At 36.4% G+C, this 20591-nt stretch overlaps 2 protein-coding genes across 3 annotated transcripts in view; both read right to left on the reverse strand.

The window, feature by feature from the left end:
- Positions 1-23: 23 nt before the first annotated feature.
- Positions 24-6998, reverse strand: ybx1 (Y box binding protein 1). Of its 2 annotated transcripts, none has more exons than XM_067395339.1 (8): positions 6733-6998; positions 4553-4616; positions 4298-4331; positions 4119-4208; positions 3358-3681; positions 3055-3140; positions 1147-1405; positions 24-347 (listed from the first exon to the last, which is right to left on the reverse strand). In XM_067395339.1, the coding sequence occupies exons 1-7, from the start codon at positions 6836-6838 to the stop codon at positions 1177-1179; spliced, it is 933 nt and encodes a 310-aa protein (XP_067251440.1). In that variant the 5' UTR covers positions 6839-6998; the 3' UTR covers positions 24-347; positions 1147-1176. The 2 variants fall into 2 exon arrangements, with proteins under 2 accessions (XP_067251440.1, XP_067251439.1); XM_067395338.1 differs by having other exon boundaries at positions 3043-3140.
- Positions 6999-8331: 1333 nt separating this feature from the next.
- ppih (peptidylprolyl isomerase H (cyclophilin H)) overlaps positions 8332-20591 on the reverse strand; it is a 40702-nt gene continuing 28442 nt past the window's right edge. The window contains exons 2-9 of the mRNA XM_067394015.1: positions 20188-20252; positions 19612-19635; positions 19272-19316; positions 15541-15583; positions 10198-10290; positions 9619-9706; positions 9493-9533; positions 8332-8857 (exon numbers count right to left, since the gene is read on the reverse strand). Coding sequence (XP_067250116.1) covers positions 8789-8857; positions 9493-9533; positions 9619-9706; positions 10198-10290; positions 15541-15583; positions 19272-19316; positions 19612-19635; positions 20188-20252 — 468 coding nt within the window. The 3' untranslated portion in view covers positions 8332-8788. The remainder of the gene's footprint in view (positions 8858-9492; positions 9534-9618; positions 9707-10197; positions 10291-15540; positions 15584-19271; positions 19317-19611; positions 19636-20187; positions 20253-20591) is intronic.

The raw sequence follows: 20591 nt of genomic DNA on the forward strand, positions 1-20591 counted from the left end.
ACAAACACCACTCATACTAGAGGAACTGTTTCTGGTTTTATTTCAGCTTGCCTTTGTTAAAATTCATGTTTTGGATACATAAAAAGTTATTTAAAAATGTCAAACTGACCAGATATCAAATTACTTTTAAAAACCATTTGGTGTAAAAACTTAAGACCGATTTAGAAAAACATCTGCTGTTTCCCCAAAACTTTTTAGCTGTCACATAAAAATAATGGAAAAGAAAACAGGTCTGCATAGAGTCTGCAGGCAATCGGTGGTAATCTGGTCGAAATGCATTTTTGCAAGCTTAGACGATCATATCCGTTTCTTATTGCTCAGATCTTGGATGTTTCTTCTTGACAAAACTGCAAAAGGCAAACACACAAACACACAAAAAAAAAAGATTAGCATGCTTATGCTACTGATTGACAGATTTTAGAAGTTGCTACGAGTGTTTGCCAGGACAGAGCAGACAGTCTGCCAATTCAAATCCACTGCATTATCATCTAGCCTTCCATCAATGAAAAGTGCAAACTGAAGCTGAACCACCATCCATTATGTACAGACCCACCCCACCCATTCTACTGCCACATATAATTATGACACTAATGAAACAATGCAAATCTGATCAAGTGGAATCTCGTGAAAACATCCTAGTCACACAAACGTGCATAAATTGAAGGCTATTTTTAAAAACAAGTTTTTTTTTTTTTACAACAATGACATTTTCATGACAATCAAGCACTTGTCAGCACCAAATGCAGTAAAACATACATATATATATATATATATATATATATATATATTTTAACTTTACAAAATATTAAACTAAACAAAAGGAATGACAAATTCTGGGTGAAAATGTGCTTAATTGTCATGAAAATAATGGCAATGCAAAAGAAATCAATGCTAAAAAAAAAAAAAAAAAAGCTAAAGTATTTTTTTATTTTATTTTGGAGTTAAATGTGCCATGAACATTTTCTTCACAGGTTTCATGTGATTTACTAAAAAACAAAAAAACAAAAAGAAAAGCTGCCCAAAGACTGCAAGAAAACAACTACAGGATGAAACCCTAAGAAAGAACGCTACAGTCAACAACATACTTGATAAACAAGTATGTTCATTTACATGCAGTAACTTCTCATCTGAAGCACTAGCACCCACCCGGCCGGATGGTCTAGATGTTCAAGCCGGTTAATCTGCTCCGCCCTGTTCGGCTTCGGGAGCGGCTGATTTGTCGGCTGATGCATCGGCTGCCTTGCTGTCCTTGCCGTCCTGAGGCTTGGTTGTCTGGGGCCGTCTGCGGCGGTAGTTGAAGTTGCGGCGGTAGCGGCGCTGACGGGGTTCCTGGTTCTGGCCACTCTCGCTCTGGTTCTCCTTATCCTCCTCCCCTTCCCGCACTGGCCGGGGACGTGGGGGACCCCTGTGGGACAGATATATGGTGACGCTGCAAACTTGGTGTACAATGAGGATCTAATGCACTTTGAATTACACAAAAAAAAAAAACTTGAGAGATCTAACAAATCAAAAGGATCACATAAGAGAAATGACCACAAAAGATGCAGTATAAGATCCATCAGAAGCTCTCAGAGGTACAAAGCCAAAATTTAGCCATTAAAGGGACCAGTTGCATAAACATAGCCATTATGTTAAGACTGCATTAAGAACTCGTATGACCAACTAGCAGTTAGTGAAAAGTATGACTGATTACCCCCAACTATCAAATTAGATCAATCTACTTTTTAATGTGTCTGGTTTGAAAAACTTAAACAGTCTTAATGGGGAGAGGGAAAAAAAACAAAACAAAAACAAACAAGACTAGTTAGACTAGTCTTGGCAGTTTATGCAACTGGCCCCATAACATGCTTGACTACAGATGCTGCTTTCACATGATATCGGAAATTTCCTACTTCCCACTTCTGAAGTCGTGATTACAAGCTTGTCACGTTCAGGTGCTTTGTTGTTGGAAATGATTGGTATCATGGAAGACACCAGGTTTATTCTTGCCTATTTCTTAAGCCAAAATATACTGGAGATATTTAATTTTAAATAAAATGTAGCGTCCCATATGTTGACAACCATATAAACCTTCACAGCACTATCTAGATACCTTAACGTTTCTAGACATTAAAGGTCAAAAACGTTATTTTTGCATTTAACCATTTGAAGCATAGTGTGTTTTAGTCAAATGTATATAGACAAGCTGTCACAGGAGTAATTCTCCCCTGCACCATGTTTAAAGTTTATGGCCCACCCAACTCAAACTTCTCAGGAGTTTCCCAGTAGTAAATATGACTTGAGGGCATTCATGTCCAATTTCCCACTATGAAACTCATGTGAAGCATGTGAAGGCAGCATTAATTTATGATAGGGCTTGCAGCTGAATAAAAAAGTAAAAATAAATAAAAACCATTGAATTCCAGCAGAAACCAAAAAGCCAGTATATCGTGCATCTTGATATTGTATATCAACAACATACAAAAATTACATAAAATGCTGTGCATTACTAAACATTTTAATATGCATAATGCCATGCAGACGTGAGCAAACATTTATGAGTGATGACCTTTTAAATGAATTCTTTGAATCAGACAGTTTGAACATTCACAGAAATTGACCAAACTTACCAACCACATTTTTGCTAGTTAAGTTTAAAATGCTACTTGTCACTTATCAAAAAAAAAACAAACAAAAAAAAAAAAAAGTAGATTGGGACTTTGGTCCATGATGAATTGATTGAATCAATGTGGTTTGTTTTTGGTTGATCTCATGTGAATGACAGGTTGCTCAGCCATCACGGCAGAAAACACGTCATCAGAAGTCATTGCAAGTGGGAGGGGAAGTTATTTTGAATAAAGATTACAAGGGCACAAATTAAAATTTGCAATTGCGAGTTCTACCTTTTTCTTCCCCTGAAAATTGCAAGAAAATGTCAAAATTCTGCGCTGACTTTTTTTCTCAGAATTGCAAGATATAAACTCACAATTGCTAGTTTATACCTCACAATTCTGACTTCTCACAATTGCTGCAGCCTCACGTCTGCAAACACAACATGCAAACCTTGGTCTGAACCTTGGTCGGAAGCCTCTGTAGTAGTTCTGCCTCATTGGTTTGTTGCCTTGGTCTGGACCACCTTGGCTCTCATCAACTTCCCCACCCTAGAGGCCAAGAACAGAATCTCTCAGTCAAAGAGCTCGCAATAATATCGATTCAAAAGTATATTCAAATTCACTGAGATTAAAAGGAAAAAAAACTGATTCAATAGGTTTGTGAAGAGACAGAACCTAGAGAAGAAATTATTGCAGAATTTAACTTTGGTGGTCTGAGCATGTTAAATCATGTTTGTCATCAAGTAATTTTTCTTTGTCGGCCTACCTCTGTCATGTCCCCTCTCTGGGGTGTGTTGGAGTAGGGAGGGCGTCTGCCATAACGTCTCCGCACAAAGTATGGTGGGTAGCGCCGTCTGCCGGGGTAGGTGGGTCTACGCTGCTGTTGCTGCATCTCACCCTCGGGGGGGTTTTCTCCCCCTTCTCTCTTCTCCCGTACCTCTCCCTCACCGTCACTCTGATAGTTTTCCTGGTAGTCGCGAGGGGGGGCCCTCCTGCGTGGGTACCGCCTGTATCGGTTCCTGTCAGCCGCATACTTGCTACCTTGCACAGGGACGCCACCCGGGCCGGTAACATTGGCTGCTTCGGCACCCTGATAGAATGAAGACAAAATGTATATCACATGTCTGCTAATTCAATAGACACACATTTAGTTTGGATAATGGATACAGAATGGATGAATTTCCTGTAATTACACTTTCTTGCTGCCCATCTAGACTCACCACTTTCTTTCAACAAGCTTCTTAAGTTCACATGTATTCAAATTAATAAATTGAAATTCAGGAAATTTCTGAATCCGAAACCAATTTTAATTGAAGGCTTTAGATCAAAATGCATTAAAGACACCCACAATCTATATTCAAACTCTTGACTGTTAGTGTATAGGAGAAAAAAAAAATTTCAAAATGTATCTGATAGTATTTTAAACTGAATTGATTTAATTCTGTACCCTAATGTTTACCATTATGTGTGGAACTATAAAGTATTTTGGTGACACTAAATCAACAAAGACTGAAAACCTGAGCTCACCTTCTCCCCTTCTACGACGTCAAACTCCACAGTCTCTCCATCCCCAACGCTACGAAGATATTTCCTTGGGTTGTTCTTCTTAATGGCAGTCTGGATACAAATCAAAAGCAATCAGAAAACATATCGTCCCTGAAAACCAACTTAGTATGTCAATGATGACAATCAGAACAAATAATTACCTGGTGAACAAAGACATCTTCCTTTGTGTCATTCCTGCAAAAGTTCAGAGAGACAAATGTTAATAACTGAGGACAGATGGAGAATAAACAAGCATACAGTGTTGAAGAGCAAGTTAAATATTTGAATAAATAATAGCGTGCTAGTGCAAGTGAGGTCTAGCTTTATAAGCACATAAAGGCTGTAATAGGATTGCGGATGTTCCCTGACCCACATATTATATTAGAGAGAGTCTTTAGAGGCTGAATGTTATTTACCTGTTGATGAAACCGTAGCCATTCCTTACATTGAACCATTTAACTGTCCCCAGGACTTTTGTTGCTTCAAAGAGAAAAGAAAACCACAAAAATATTGTTAAGATATATCCAACACCACTCATAAACAGTACTTTCATGAATCAAGTTATAACTGTTGATAGAAAGAGATGCATTAAAATAGCAAAGCCATTTAAAAGCCACTCTTGGCAAGTTGAGTTCATTTTGTGTCCTATTTATAACCTCCAACTGTGGTGCTTTTAATAGACTGTGATGCAAAGGCAGCTGCTCTTATCAGAAGAACCTCCATCACCATGAAAGGCCCTGACCCACAGAGTTCAGATTATTAACCTCTTATTTATGTTATGATGACTGAAAGGCCAATTACAGAATGAAGAAAATTATGAAAGTATGCTAAAGAAATCAAGACACTACAAATCATTTAAAACAGGGGTTTTCAATCTGGGGTCCGGGTCCCCCAATTTTCACAGTATAAAGTGTCTTTACACATGAAAATAAATGGCTGCCTTTTAAATTTTTGGATGGGACATTTAAAAGAATGAAAACCCCTGGTTTAAAAAATTGCTGTGGCCAAAGATGTTGCATGAGACTGGAAAAAGGGTTTGTGAGATTCCCACTAGCTCTATCAGTCATATAAATGTACATTTTGCATAAAAAATGCATTGTTATGAACTTGTTGGATTTGCTTTGAGACATTTTCATAATCATAAAAATATTTAATACCATAAAAAGTTATTGTATTAAAGTACGAAGAATCACCACTGATGATAAAATGAATTACAAAGAAACTTGGGAAAAAAAAAAAAAAAAAAAAAATAAAAAAAAAAGAAATTGCACCCAATTGTCATAAAAAAAAATTGTTAAAAAAAGTTTTAAAATAGGCATTAAAAACGTAGATCCCGGGGCGAAAGAGAACCTTGTGTTGGTTCGATAGATTTACACTGGAGTATATTAAAAAGCACATTCATTTGGCCAATGTGGTGTTTAAGTAGGAAGTGATGATGATGTTGAGATGCTAACTGCAGTTAGCACACTAGCCTCAGCCATGTGGCCGGATCGAAGCCAAACAGTCCCGATTCTCCATCCTCACTACAGGACACGATACGCACTACGAGACGTTACATCTATATGTTTAGACCTAGATTGACAGGTGATTAGCGTTTCGAGTTAAACGTCCGAAGCGCTCTGGGTTTGTAGCAGCAGATCAGACAAAAGAAGCGTCCATCATCCAAAAACCATGGCGGACATTTTATATCTGGGGTGGCGTGACTGATATAGATCATCTTTATCTATACGACCGAAACGTAATCTTATATAATAAATCGTCTGTCAGATGATGGGATCTACCGGAGACGGCGTTGATGGTGTTAATAGAAACGAGGACACGTATGCAACGACGCGTTAAACGCTCCACACGAACAAAGGGAAAGAGCAAGCGCTTAACTTGGCTTACATTCGCTTACCAAAGAAGCCAGCCCTCAAAGTATCTGATTATTTAAAATCGACGCGGTTCACACTGACCACGACAGTTGGACTCGCGTAATTGGAGAGTGCGTGTTTAATACAAATAGCTAATAGTGATCTGGGTCATTATGTCACGATCAAGGCCAAGCTCAAGGATCCGTTTCATGGACAGTCAACATCGACAACCTTATTAGTAAATATATTTATATTTTCACAATGCAGTAATCGTATACGGGGTTTCTGGTGTAGTAAATAATAATAGTGCTCTATCGCGATAGTAGTTCTAAAAAATGAGAACCGCGTTGTGTTCACTGAAGTAGGCCGCGGGCTTGAGCACGCGTCATGGCGGTTTAATTCACACGCGGATGTGATGGAACGCGGCACGCGAGCGAACATTTAAACTGACTGAGACCGTTTAACGTCTCAAGTTTAAACTAACGTATACATCCTAATATGTATGAAATAAACTGACAACTCCATATAGAAAACTAGACATGTAGTCACGGGGATAACGTACAGCAATAATATTAAGTTGGTGTCTGAATAGCGACTCCATACAGTAGCCGCACGCTCACCGTAAAATCGGTTAATATAAATGTATAGTAAACCTTGAAGCACCGACGCATGGGATAAAATACATTCTTTTGAAAGAACGAATACTGTAGGCCAAAGACCTACGGTTTTGTTGACAGGCTTACCGATGACCTTCTTATCCCCCGCGGTAGCTGCGGCTGCCGGGCTGGACGGGCTCTCCACGTCGGCGGCAGGCTGCGGCGGCTGCTGTGTTTCGGCCTCACTGCTCATGTTGTTTTCTTGTTGGTAAAGCCGGCGGTGGCTCTCTAGTGTGTTTTCCCGGTGCTAGATGGTAACCTGGGCCGGCGGTGGTGGGGGCTGCTGCCTTCGGGCTCTCCGCTTTCCTTTCTCCGCTCCCGTTGCCGATCGAACTGGACGGACTGAGTAAAGATGCCGGACGATATTCTGTCACATCTCTCCACCCATTCCTCAATTCAATTGGTCGGCTAACTTGTGATCTGGCAACGTCAATTATTTTACTGACGCGCATTGGATACATTTACTGTCAATCATATGGAAATAACATTAAGTATGGCCATGATTGGTTAGCTATAAAATTATCACGGCCCAGAATTTAAGTCCCCATTTAACCTCTCCGACATTCTGGCAGATATATATATGAATATAATAACCCATACATAAAGAAAATACTGACGAGATCATGAACAATAATGTAAATTTTAGCAATTTTTCCCTAGTCATGCCAACAAAGCTCTTTTGAATTAAGTACAAAGTTGATCAATGTACATAAAATAAGCTATATATTAAATATAATTTTATTTATAAATAATATATATATATAAATATCCTATTTTACTTGTATCCTATAAATTTGAATCACTTAGCATTCTACTGCAATACTATTTTATTGTTATTTGTTGCTATATTGCATATTTCTTTCCATTTTTGTTTGGTGTATGTATATAGCTTCAGCAATACACAATGTTCTCAAAATTGATATTGGGAAAGAGAGAGAAAGCAGTTTTGGGAATTGGTGTATGCACGTAAATAGAAAGCTGTGTCATTAAAATCTTCATTTTATACCGTCAAAACAGTTAATCTCTCCAGCAGTCATCTCTCACGTTCAAAATATTTAACAGACACCAAAACAACAAGGAACAAAAATTAAGCAGGTATGGATAGCCTTATTCATCAGAGAGAGATTTTGAATCTGAATGAATGGTTTCAACATAAGGATGATGTGTTTTTGAGATAAATCCCATCATTGACTTCTCCCACAGCATTATAAAGGGAGTACTCAACGACCATAGATGAGACGGACCCTGGCTAGTTGTGAAACAGACTCAAACTACCCCCTTCCCTTTTGTCATGTAAATATGTTTTTGGCACTGTTGAGGAGACCTGGTTGAAGTGTGATTTTATTGTTAATGGCCCGGCCGTGTTGTCCCACACAAAGACGGTCTTTAACATTGACCCCAGAAGCCTCCCACCGAGCCCAAACTCTTCCTGCACTTCAGCTGAAAGAGCCCTTTTGTGTGTGTGGGACACGGTCCAAGAGATGGGGGAAGGGGTTTCTGGGTTAGGATGTGGGTTAGGGTAAGTAGCAATAAAAAGACAAAGGGAGTACACTCATAAGGAATTTGCATTGAGTGGCGTGCCCTTTAAGGTGTTGGTTTAGTATCATAAACCTCAAAAGACCTTGATGATTCATGAAATGTCTTGATTTCAATTCTCTCTGAATTTGAAATGAAAAAGAATGTTCCAAGCTTTAAAAAAACAATGGTTCAAAATTTATTTAAGGTTAAGAAAACCCTCAACAAGACTTAACAAGGACATTTCAAAAGGCTGATCAAAAATAAAAAGCCTTGTCCTTCAGAATGTACAAAGAATACATGCTTCTATCTTGAATTTCAAGTTTGTCTTTTATGGACAATTGCAAGTGACAGATGAGCTAATCATGAAATAGGCTCTTAAACAGTGACAAGCTTGAATATTCAATTCTGCTGTAATTAACATTGTACAAAATAAAACTAAAACCTTGTTCAACCAAGAATTTTTTGCAAATAATCAGTTAATCCCACAAAATTATTACAAAGTTTCAAAATGATGTGATTTGCAATGGAGATGATGAATAGTTGATAAGTCATCCAAAATGGCTTGTCTGTTTACTTGGAAGCAAAGGTCATGTGTCTTTGCTGATGTGCAACAGTATAAAATATATCACATTTCTCCACACTGGGCAATGACAATGGGGAGCTTAGGCTTGTTGTTGGGTCCTGTTGGTACATTCTGTATGGAAGATTTGTAAAGAAATAAGATTCACAAAAAGCACTCAGGTTACAGATCTATGTATCTTACTTTTTTTTCTTTTTTTTTTTTACATTTGAATATATAATATTGGCAGATGCTTTTATCCGAAGCAAGTTAAGAATGAGGAATACAAGTGATTCAGCTTAAAAGGATAGTTCAAAAACCTGTTCTAAACCTGTATGAGTTTCTTTCTTCTGCTGAACACAAAGGAAGATATTTTGAAGAATGTCTGTAACCAAACAGTTGATGGGCCCCATTGATTTCCATAGTATTTTTTAAGTCAGTGGGGCCCAACAACTGTTTGGTTACCCATATTCTTCAAAATATCTTCTTTTGTGTTCAGCAGAAGAAAGACATTTATACAGGTTTGGAACAACTTGAGGGTAAATAAATGATGATGACAGAATTTTCATTTTTGGGTGAACTATCCCCTTTAAGAAGGCAAAAACATGAGAAGTGCTAGTATCACTTTTGTGTTTCCCAAAAGCATTGTGAGCTAAGTTGACCTAAGCACAAAAGATTTCCACCTTGCCACACTATAATCAATAATACATTTCCATTGAAAGAATTATGAAGATTGAAAACATTTTGAAATTAACAAAACTTTGTCTCACCTCAATTTTTCTCATGACAAGCAAACCATCCACCACTTTTCCTGTAAGGAAAACCCCAAACAGTTAATGATGTAACCAGTGATTGAGTTCTCAGTACAGAATCAATAAAGGATTTTTCTGACTTACCAAATACCACATGCTTCCCATCCAACCAGTCACACTTTGTGCAGGTAATAAAAAACTGACAGCCATTGGTACCTGGTCCACTGTTGGCCTGTCAGGAAAAAAGAAAAAGAAAATATATACTTATACTGTATGTTTGCCTGACTTCTCAAATGCTAAATGTCTTGCGAGTCATTTTTAAAACCATTTCTGCATGTCTGTAAGAAATTGGGTCTGTCAGGACAGGAAAATGAGAAACAAATTCTAAAGTTACATTAACTTGGCTTTATATCCAATCTGCCTATATAGTCTTCAGATTTATTTATTTTTTATTATTATTTTTTTTGGTAATATGAAAAATGAATTGTTCTTAAAATAGGTTTCTCCTTTCCTGTTAGATTTTGGAGTGAAAAGGGAAATCGAAAATATTCCCCACAAGATGCACAGTATAGGCTTTGGGCCACTTTGACATTATAACGGTACTCTGTGACCGAGAGTCAACTTAAACAGAATTTAAGCACTGTTAATCTAACACTGCTGATATGCTGTCATAAAGCATACTGTAAAGAGTTTCTATACAATGCCAGTGTGTAGAAGCTTTACCAGTGACAGGAGTCCTGGGCCAGAGTGTTTCATTCTGAAGTTCTCATCTGCAAATGGTCCCCTGTAGATACTGCAGATGCCAGTGCCATCACCCTGATGAGCAAGAATATAGCATTCAAAACCATTCACACTCAGAAAATCTGAATCACTTAAACTCTAAAGAACTGCATGTCAAGAGATAGGTTGGGAGGAGCTGTTGTGTCTGCAATAGGGCCCTATGACCACTAGAGGCAGATAAAGAGACACATAAGAGGCAATGAGCTGTACTTTCTGTAGGCTTTTTTTTTTTTACATCACCACTTTATTAAAACAGTCAAAGACATTGCATATGTGTTTTTGTTTATTATCTTATTTGATACATCAGGCTTTTATGACTCCTATAGTATGATATAGGAGAAGATGGAGCTTATAATCAAGGAGGGAAAAAAAACTTTATTCAAAGGCTCAAATTAAGCAAAAATATGCAATTTAGTGCAGCTGCTGATATTTATAAGGCTCAAAAGTAAGATTAATTTCTGATAACAGTCAAATCAATGTAAATCAATAAGATCTTTATTTATTACAGTTTAGCAGACTATTTACAAAAAAAATCCATATCAGTTATTACTCTATATCTCTAAATAATGATATTTAAATGCTTAATTTTTTGATCAAAGTTCTGTAGTTTTTTTTTTTTTTTTTTTTTTTTTTTTTTGTGGGGGAAAAACAAAATGAAATGCAATGATGATTGAGAGGTGAACAAAAACTTGATGTATCATATTTGATCCTTTTTTTTCCCCCTAAAAAAATAATCAAGTAAACCTAACCTTGTTTAAAAAGTCCAGTAAGTGTTAATCTAAAAATATTACTAACAATAACAATTATGTTTGTTACTTAAAATTAGTAAAGATTGCACATACTTACAATTCACTAAAATATTTGAGAACAGAAAATTTGCATTATGATGTCAGTAGATCATTGAAGAAAGTATGGAAATTAATTTGTCAGAGTAATAATTAATATTATTGCCGCTTTTCATTTGAGCTGAACATTTACGGAACGGTTCACGGGGCCAGTTCCAAATGGAAGTGATTATCCCTATGCCCTATGATCATCCCTATGTGAACAGGGCACGGGTATGTAGCCGTTTGGAATGCAGGGAGCGGAGTAATGTCCTTATTATCTTCAGCTGGGATGTTCCTATGACAATGCAGTGCCGGCATAAATAAACAATTTATATTTTAATAGTTTTATGTATATATTACTTTTTATATAGCATATTTTAAAAACCTTTTAAAATATATATGTTTTTTATTTGCAACAGTTAGGCTAATAAAATAAAATAAATAAAGAATTATGCCGTTAAAACAGCGGACACTGTGCTGCGTTGTCACAGGAACATGCTGCTCCCATTGCCAAGTGCATTCCAAGCGGGTACTTGCCCTGCTCACTTAGTGATGATCACATAGGGCATATGGATGATCACTTCTATTTGGAATTTGCCTCGTGAACCGTTCGGTACGAATATGCGTACCGTTACACCCCTAAATCAAACACACCTGATTCAACTTGTCAGTTCATTAATAGGCCACAAACGGGTTTGTCATATCCACCTTTTTCCTAACAGCCTACTGCATTCTAGATTATGGGAGGCACTTCCAGTTTGTGGAAGTTCCACTCCAGAAGACTAAAATAATCCTTATCCGTCAGTTTGACTAAATGAGATGTAAAATTTCCTTCACGTTCTCATGTTAAGACTTCAAGAGAATAACATAATGCTTGGTATTCTAATGTGACGTGGTATGACAAGAATATCTATGAGCAAGAGCAAGAGCTCTTTTCAGTCGCTGCATTCTTTTCCTCCTGATTGTTTTCTTTTTTCCTTTGTATTCCACTGTAATAGTATGAAAAAATACAACACATACTGAGCATTTGTGGTCTGCTCTCCCGATTTAATTTACGATATATATCCCATAAATAATTCACTGCAATGTACTAAGAATCTCTAATTTTTCTCCCCAAATTTTTCTCCTCAAAACCTTTTTCCAGGTGTGTTTTTTGTTTTACACAGATGCTTTAAAAATATAATTGTCTCCCCTTTTCATTTCTAATCCCTATTAGCAGTGTTTACTGGTTTCTAAAGCAGGGAAATTCAATATTTATTCTGTCACAATGATGGAGATCACTTTGAATTATCATCACTCAGTGTTCCAGTTAATGAACAATTTTGATTAAGGCAACAGGTTACATAATACAGACATAAATTACTACAGTGATATAACACACAAAATAATCGGGGTTATTCAGGGGTCTGTGGTAGTAATTTGTTAATGCTTTTACACTTTAAAATAACATTTCAATGTTCAATGTTTGAAGGGGGAGTAGAATAATGTCATCTCATTGTACCCAGTTTTTGAAAATCCTTATTACGTTATAAAGCAAACCTTTCACTGATTGTTTAGTTTAACAGAAGTTACTTTCATAATTCAAGCAAATTATCATGGGGCGTAGGAAAAAGGTGGATAAGGGAGGCATGAAAAATGTGCACTTTTGGCAAATCCACTGGTCTACTATACACCTGTCTGTGCTGACTAAGTGTATTATAAAACATTGTGGAAAACATATTTAATGCTTATTCTTGTTTTAGGGTTAGATAGGGAGTGCGTTGTATTTTTCTTTATAGCTTTTCTGTTCTAGATACATTTACATTACATTTCAGCATTTGGCAGATTATTCAATGTAATTTACAGTGCATTTAACCTATACATTCTATCAGTACATGCATTCCCTGGGAACCGAACCCATGACCTTGGTGTTGCAAGCACCACTCTACAATGTTTGAGCTACAGGTATTTTTTTTTCCCAAATAAAATAAAGCTAGTTATTTCTGTTTGTTGTTGGCCTTGCTCACCCATAGACCAAGTCTATAAAATTGGTATTGTGTATTTAAGAAATAAAGTGAAAATGTAAAAAGAATTAGTCTTTGCCTTGCCAGGGATGTAAAACCCTGGAATATTCCTTAAAGGATTAGTTCACTTTAAAATGAAAATTAAGCCCAAGCTTTACTCACCCTCAAGCCATTCTAGGTGTATATGACTTTCTTCTTTCTGATGAACACAATCAGAGTTATATAATATAAATATTATGACCCATCCAAGCTTTATAATGGCAGTGAACGAGTATGAAGCTGAAGAAAGTGCATCCATCCATCAATTGTACTCAACACGGCTCCGGGGGGGTTAATAAAGGCCTTCTGAAGCGAAGTGTTTTTGTAAGAAAAATATCCATATTGAGCACATTATAAAGTAAAATATCCAGCTTCCGCCAGACCGCTTTCATATTCAACTTATGAAAAAATCGTAACTGTGCGTTTTTTTGTCTTAAGTTGAATACGGAAGGCATAGGATGTAGCATATGCGTTTTGAACTGTGAGAGGCATTGCACTTTCTTAAGTTGAATATGGAAGGCGGTCTGGCGGAAGCTGGATATTTTACTTTGACTTGTTAAATATGGATATTTTTCTTATACAAATGCATCGCTTTGCTTCACAATGCCTTTATCAACTCCCCAGAGCCGTGTGGAGTATGTTTTACCTTGGATGCAAGCACTTTCTTCAGCTTCATACTCGTTAGTCCCGTTCAACGGCACTATAAAGCTTGGATGCGTCAGGAAATGTATTTGAAACTGTAAATCATGAGATTTTACTTTCTCGGTTATTATATTTTATTTTTTTCAACTGAGGCCGTTATGTTGTTTAAATCTTATCTAGAAAATAGAAAACAATGTGTACGGGTTATAAATGCGACATAATATTACTTGGATTATAATATTGGAGTTCCGCATGGTACTAATTTTAGGCCCATTATTGTTTAGTATGTATGTAAACGATTTACTAAATGTATGTACTCCAGATGTTATTTGTCAAATGTATGCGGATGATGTTGTGTTGTATGTACATGCAAAAAGTCAACAACAGGCTGCACAGAAATTGACTGACACCATGAATCAAGTTGCAAAATGGATTATCAATTCACATTTGCCTCTTAATATCAGAAAAACTATGTTTTTTACTAAAAGGCCAGATTATGATGTGAAAGCAGATGTATTTGTCCAGGAACAAAAACATGAATTTAAATATTTAGGATTATTACTGGATTCTCAACTTTCTTCTAAAAAACAACATGTGAAGAAAGTGTTAAATACAGCGAAATTTAATCTAGCGAATTTCAGATTTATTAGAAACAGTTTGACTAATGAAGCAGCCGTTTTATTCATGAATTCAATGATTATTCCTCATATCACATATTGCATGACTACCTGGACTCAAACATGTAGGTATTTTTTTAAATCAGTTGAAATTATTTAGAAACAAACTCTTGACATCTTAGATCAAAAAAAAAATTTCACCATTGTAGCATATTAACTATTGATTGAATTTGCTGATTTGGTACTTTTGTTTAAGATTCTTAAATGGTTTTGCTCCACCTGTTTTTAAGGATTATATAAAATCAGAAAACAGGACCATATACACATACCGGTTGTAGAGGTGATTGTAATGTGCCATTAAGAAGAAATACCTTTGGTCAATTATCTTTTCCTTGTAAAGGAACACATGAGTGATAGACTCCCAGTAGAGCTGAAAGAATTAAAACATTTAACAGGAAACTGTGGTTTCTCAAAAAAACTGAAAACATGGTTATTGACCCATCAAAATTGTGATGATTTATAGTGACTTATGGATATGGCAGTCTGCTCTCATATTTTCTTTTTGTTCTTTATTTGGTGTATTAATATTTTTTTGTTTATATTTTTTTTCTTCCTGTCCTTAACATCAACCTGCTAAGGACTACGGAAGAAAATTAGCCATAGTTGGCTAAATCTGGTGCATTTTGTATGTATTATTGTATGTATTATTAATGTGCATTGTCCGTGCTTAAATAAAATAAAATGAAATGAAATTAATATGACTCTGATTGTTCATCAGAAAAAAGAATGTCATATACACCTAGGATGGCTTGAGGGCAAGTAAAGCTTGGGGTATTTTTTTTTTTTTTTTTTTATTTTAAAGTGAACTAATCCTTTAAGGTTATCCATCAGCACTTAATGTCAAATTACTTTGTTTGATATTCATTTGCCCTTAATAAAAAGGCAAATACAAAAGCTGGATCACAACAAATATAAGGGCACATCCTTATTTACCCATGTATAAGAGCACATGCTTATTTGATAAGATGGATGTTATGCAAGGCAGTACAAAAACAGAGCACATTGTTTGCACAATAGAACAAACTTCTGAAATGTCAATAGCCATACACCTGGAAGATAAATTCAACTCCATTGTCTGGATCACAAAGCAAAACTTACATTGACAAAATCACCACCCTGAATCATGAAGTCCTTTATCACCCTACCAAAAGAACAGAACATTCATTAGAATCATTCATGTATGATGGACATTGTGATTTACTAGCAGGTTGAAAATTAAAAGTAAGATGATATGTTAAGCATCTAGGCCATTTTTTATGAGATTTTAAACAGAGCTTTTGTGATATCATACACCTAATGTAATGTACGCAGCAACAGGGTCACTCCCTTAAATATATTATGCAATTTTGATTTTCTTATTACATTGATTGTGATATTAAACATTTATATTGCTTGCTAAAATATCTCTTCTAGAGGTAATATGGCCTAGGACTCATGTAAAATTCTGCTCCGGGAGGGCCACTGTTCTGCAGAGTGTAGCTCCAAAACACCTGTCTGGAAATCCTGAAGACATTAATTAGCTGGTTAAAGAGTACCTAGTAGGTACTCTTTAACCAGATGTTAAAGACCCTTTTTACAAGATGTAATATAAGGCTCAGGTGTCACCAGAATGTCAAGTTTCAGCTCAAAATACCTCACAAATCATTTATTATACCATGTTGTAAATACTGTGATAGAAATATTTTATGTCAACAAGAAATGTACAGAAAATGCAGACTAAGGATGCTCAGGTCAAAGTCCAGTCATACGAATAGCTTAGATCATTACAAACCATCACCAGAACACACATCACAGTGAAGAAGACATTGATTTTCACTCAACTGTTAGACTTAAATGTGCATGTATCTTTCTATTCATTAAGACTCACTTGGTTGTTTTAACCAGTAATCTCCCGGCCGTACATAAACCTTCATTTCTACAAAGTGCAACTACACTCAAAAGACAACAAAAGTAACAGCTAAAGTGTGATTGAGGTAGTGATAATAGCTTCTTGACGGGACGCTGTCACCATATTTCAGGGAAGTATTGTATTGTAAGTATTCAGGAATTCAGGGAATTATCTCAAGGTTCTGTAGTATTGTATTAACAACTAGGAGTTGTTTAAATTGTCAGTGAAGTCAAATTTATATTGAGAATTTCCACGACCATACCCATTTTTGAGTGCATGCAAAAACATGCTCTTTTCATGCATGTGTCTTTAAATGCAAGAGCTGCTGATCCCTGCCCCCTATCCAGAACAGTGCTTCCTTCATTCACAGCTACTGCATGCATCGGATACTCTGCCAAATGTCAACAAGACATCTGCTTGGTTTTAACTATCTATTTCAGGATAATGCTCAGGGACATTGCAGTTCTTCTTCATCATAAAAATGTATTATCTGTATGTGTTTTAAAGCTATATCAGTCTAATTTAGCGTTTTCTGAGCGCACAAATCTGAAGCACGCTCACAGAAAGCTGGCTGTCAGACGGCACATCTCCTGAGTATTAAACCAACTTCTCTTTTACATTTTATTGTGTTTAATTGTCAAATACACATACGGTTATGTCAAAAAAAAAAGTTAGGTTATGTCTGTGAACATAAATAGCAGGGACAGAAACTACGTGTGTATATTAGATCTGTGGCGCATTCCCTTCAAAAATAAAACTAATTGACTGTCTTTAGCGGCTCAGATGTCGGGAGTAAATGAAGACTCTTGTCTTATGTTCACTAGGGATGCACCGATCCGCCGATACCTGGGATTCAGTATCGGCCGAAACCGATCCGATTTTCAAGTAATAAGAAAAGTGCTCAATTACGTAATAAACTGTATGCCTCACATAGGGCTGTGACGGTCGGCATGACAACCGCGCCACCGCAGTCGTGGAGTGTCACCGGCAGTAGTGTGGCGTGTATATAATATATAATCTCAAAGGTCGTGTTAACCGAAAATTTTCCGTCATTGATGGAATTTTTAGCAGTGATGGAAAAAATCTGCAGCCTGTCCGTCATTTTGACTGATTACTGAGGCTGATGTTGCTTGTAACTGTAATTCCCACCGCTGTCCAGTTGGTGGTGAGCGCACTCCAGTGTGGCAGCAGAGCGTGAGTTCAGTCTCCAGAATAAAATGAAAACGATGCGTTTGATTATACGCAACCAGTTTGTCCATTTTATTATATATTATAATACTTATGTTTGCATAATTAAGTTTCTAATCCGTTTTGTTTTAAATAGTTTGTTTTATTTTTCTTGCTGCTGACTATAAGTTTATGGTCAACGAATGGCTTTTCTGAGGTAACTTATACGTGACATTGTTTACAACACTGATTGAACTGACGTGATACAGATTTCGGTAAGCTACTGCAACTTTCAACATTCTTTGATTTTCATTCATATTTATTTCCTTCTGTAAAGTAGTAAAGAGGAAGAGATGATCGCGTTCACTCACGATCCTCAAAAAGTGTTCAATATGAAAACTGAGAAGTGACGCAGTCTTTATCTTCTTTTCATAATATAAATAAATGCATAGCTTATGCCTAATGCGAAGCTATTAAATGTATTAACATTAAAATATAAAAATCAAAATGATGCAGCAACATATGAAAGATAGGACAGAACCAAAAAATGTTATTAACAATCGTTCATTGCGCAAAAGTATTATAATATGAACGGCTCCCATACGGAGCGGCACAAAGCGCTTATGCGCATCCCGTGTGCAGAACGATGCGCTTGAAGCATCATGGAGTCACAGCGCTCCGCATTGAAAAGTTCAAAGCACAAAGAGAAGATATATTGATGGGTATTGTATTACCGTTATCTTGATGAAGTATAATAATAGAAACATTGATTCATCTTGGAGAGTGTTTCATTGTGTTGACTGTCATAACCGAACGTGACACGCAGTCTGAATGCTGAATGGAGAATGACTGACAGCCGCAGCAGAGGGATGCATTTACGACTTAAACTTAATTTAACGACTTAAATATTTATCTGTAACGTTACCTCACATTAATCTATGGAATGGCTTCAGAACACTTGGAATATAGTGCACAGAAACTTTATGGTGCTTTTTTAAATGTTTTTGTGCCTTTTGTGGAGCTTAACAATAACAGAATAGTACACGCACAGTATCGGATTTGGATCGGTCCACTCCGGCCGATACCCGATCCGGCAAAAATGGCAGTATCGGAGCCGATACCGATCTGAATATCGGATTTATGGCGATTAAAAAAGGCGTGGGTGGATTTTTAACATTATAGGGTGGTAGTGTAAACACACTGTTAACCCACATTTGTTCAAACACCACGTAAAAGTGAATTTTGCATAATAGGTCCCCTTTAAGATGGGAACTCTGCAGGACAGTGACCTTCCATGAACTGAGTTTGACACCCATGGCCTACGATTAATTTGGTCTATTATGTTCACCACCTGACAAATGACTCAACTTTAGCGCTGCTTGAAACGACACTATCCTAGTACTGTTTTGAATAGCAAAACATCATTCAGGGTGTATTTGCATTAAATATTTGATCAATGAAAAAAATTACAATATATTTGAATAACGTCTGAAGGACATAAAAATATAAGCCAAAACTTTATACTTAGAATTATGGATTTTATCAAAAAAGAAAGAAAAAGAAAAAAAGCCCAAAAGTGGCAAAACATTTAGTGGTCTTTTATTGGCCATTTTAAATCACAAATTACTGGTCAGGAAATTAGCAAGAATTTTCTTAAATTTTGCTTATTTCGTGACCAAACATTTGTGGTTAAGACAATTAAAAGCTTAGTGTTTAGCCATATATTTTTTGCCCAGGAGAGTATCTGTGAACAATACTGACTAAAGTGTCTCACCGATGAAATGTGCAGCCTTTATAGCCCACGGGAACACCATCCTTCCTACATTGAACAAAAACAGAACTTGGTCAAGGTACATGCAAATTAACAAACCCAGGACCAGGAAGAGAGAGCTGGGTACACAACATGTTTTTATGAATACAAGCTGTGTTTAATCTGTAACCTTATCCAGTACATGTTTCTTATAGGATGATTTGAACATCCTCAAAAGCATCAGTCACAACAACACATTAAAAACATGTAATATGAGTATGTGGTATTACTAATTGTTTAACCATACATGTAGTTGAAATGGCACAACCCTTGATTAATCCAATGAAATTTGAGACTGACTTACTTGAATTCACCAGTACAGAACTGCCTGAAAGACAGAAAAACAGATTTGCATGTCTCTTATGAGGACTGGTGCAAATCAACCAAAATCTATAACTTGCATTAAGAAGGACCAATAGTGAAGAAAAGAGTTACACATTTTGCCTCACACACACACACACACACACACACACACACACACACACACACACACACACACACACACACACACACACACACACACACACACACACACACACACACACACACACACACTTGTTTTTGTTAATTGTGGGGACATTCCATAGGTGTAATGGTTTTTATACTGTACAAACCGTGTTTTCTATCGCCCTACACCTAAACCTACCCATCACAGAAAACTGTGCACATTTTTACTTTCTCAAAAAAACTCATTCTGTATGATTTATAAGCCTTTTGAAAAATAAGGACATGGGGTAATGTCCTTATAAGTCACCCTCTCCTTGTAATACCTATGTCATTATAAAAATTTATGTCCTGATGTGTCACAAAAAACACACACACAGAGTTTTTTAAGTGTATTCTGGTGTTTATACATGAATGGATTGGGGAATGTTCCTACCGAAAATTTTCTGCAGTTTTTGGAACAATGTCAGCAAAAAGCTCTATCTTCATTCTGCCAACTTCCTAAAAAAATAAAAATAAATAATAAAAAAAAGTTAAAAAACCTGATAACAAACAACAAGGCAAATATTCACATTTACACTGAGTCACATTCAAACAACCAAACCAAACCCATTGCATTCTGTGTTTGCTGTGTGTTTTTATTCATCTGTAAAAAATCAATTAAAAAGAAAACAAGTACATACAAAAATTAAACAAAGGAAGGGAGGCATTGTCCATGGATGGATGATTTGCTGTGTGCTTGAGGAATGAATGAATGAATGAATGAATGAATGAATGAATGAATGAAAGAAAGAAAGAAGGTGGTTGTTGTCCCACACAACCACTTAGAGAAATAAAGCG

Source organism: Chanodichthys erythropterus, chromosome 9, assembly GCF_024489055.1.
Source record: "Chanodichthys erythropterus isolate Z2021 chromosome 9, ASM2448905v1, whole genome shotgun sequence".
NCBI lineage: Eukaryota > Metazoa > Chordata > Actinopteri > Cypriniformes > Xenocyprididae > Chanodichthys > Chanodichthys erythropterus.

What these genes read in the sequence shown, in the direction of transcription:
- ybx1 (XM_067395338.1), bottom strand. Translation starts at nt 6,838, where the DNA reads ATGAGCAGTGAGGCCGAAACACAGCAGCCGCCGCAGCCTGCCGCCGAC. An exon ending in GGGGGATAAGAAGGTCATCG is followed by an intron (nt 4,617 to 6,732) that starts GTAAGCCTGTCA and finishes TTCTCTTTGAAG; the next exon opens with CAACAAAAGTCCTGGGGACA. An exon ending in GGCTACGGTTTCATCAACAG is followed by an intron (nt 4,332 to 4,552) that starts GTAAATAACATT and finishes GAACTTTTGCAG; the next exon opens with GAATGACACAAAGGAAGATG.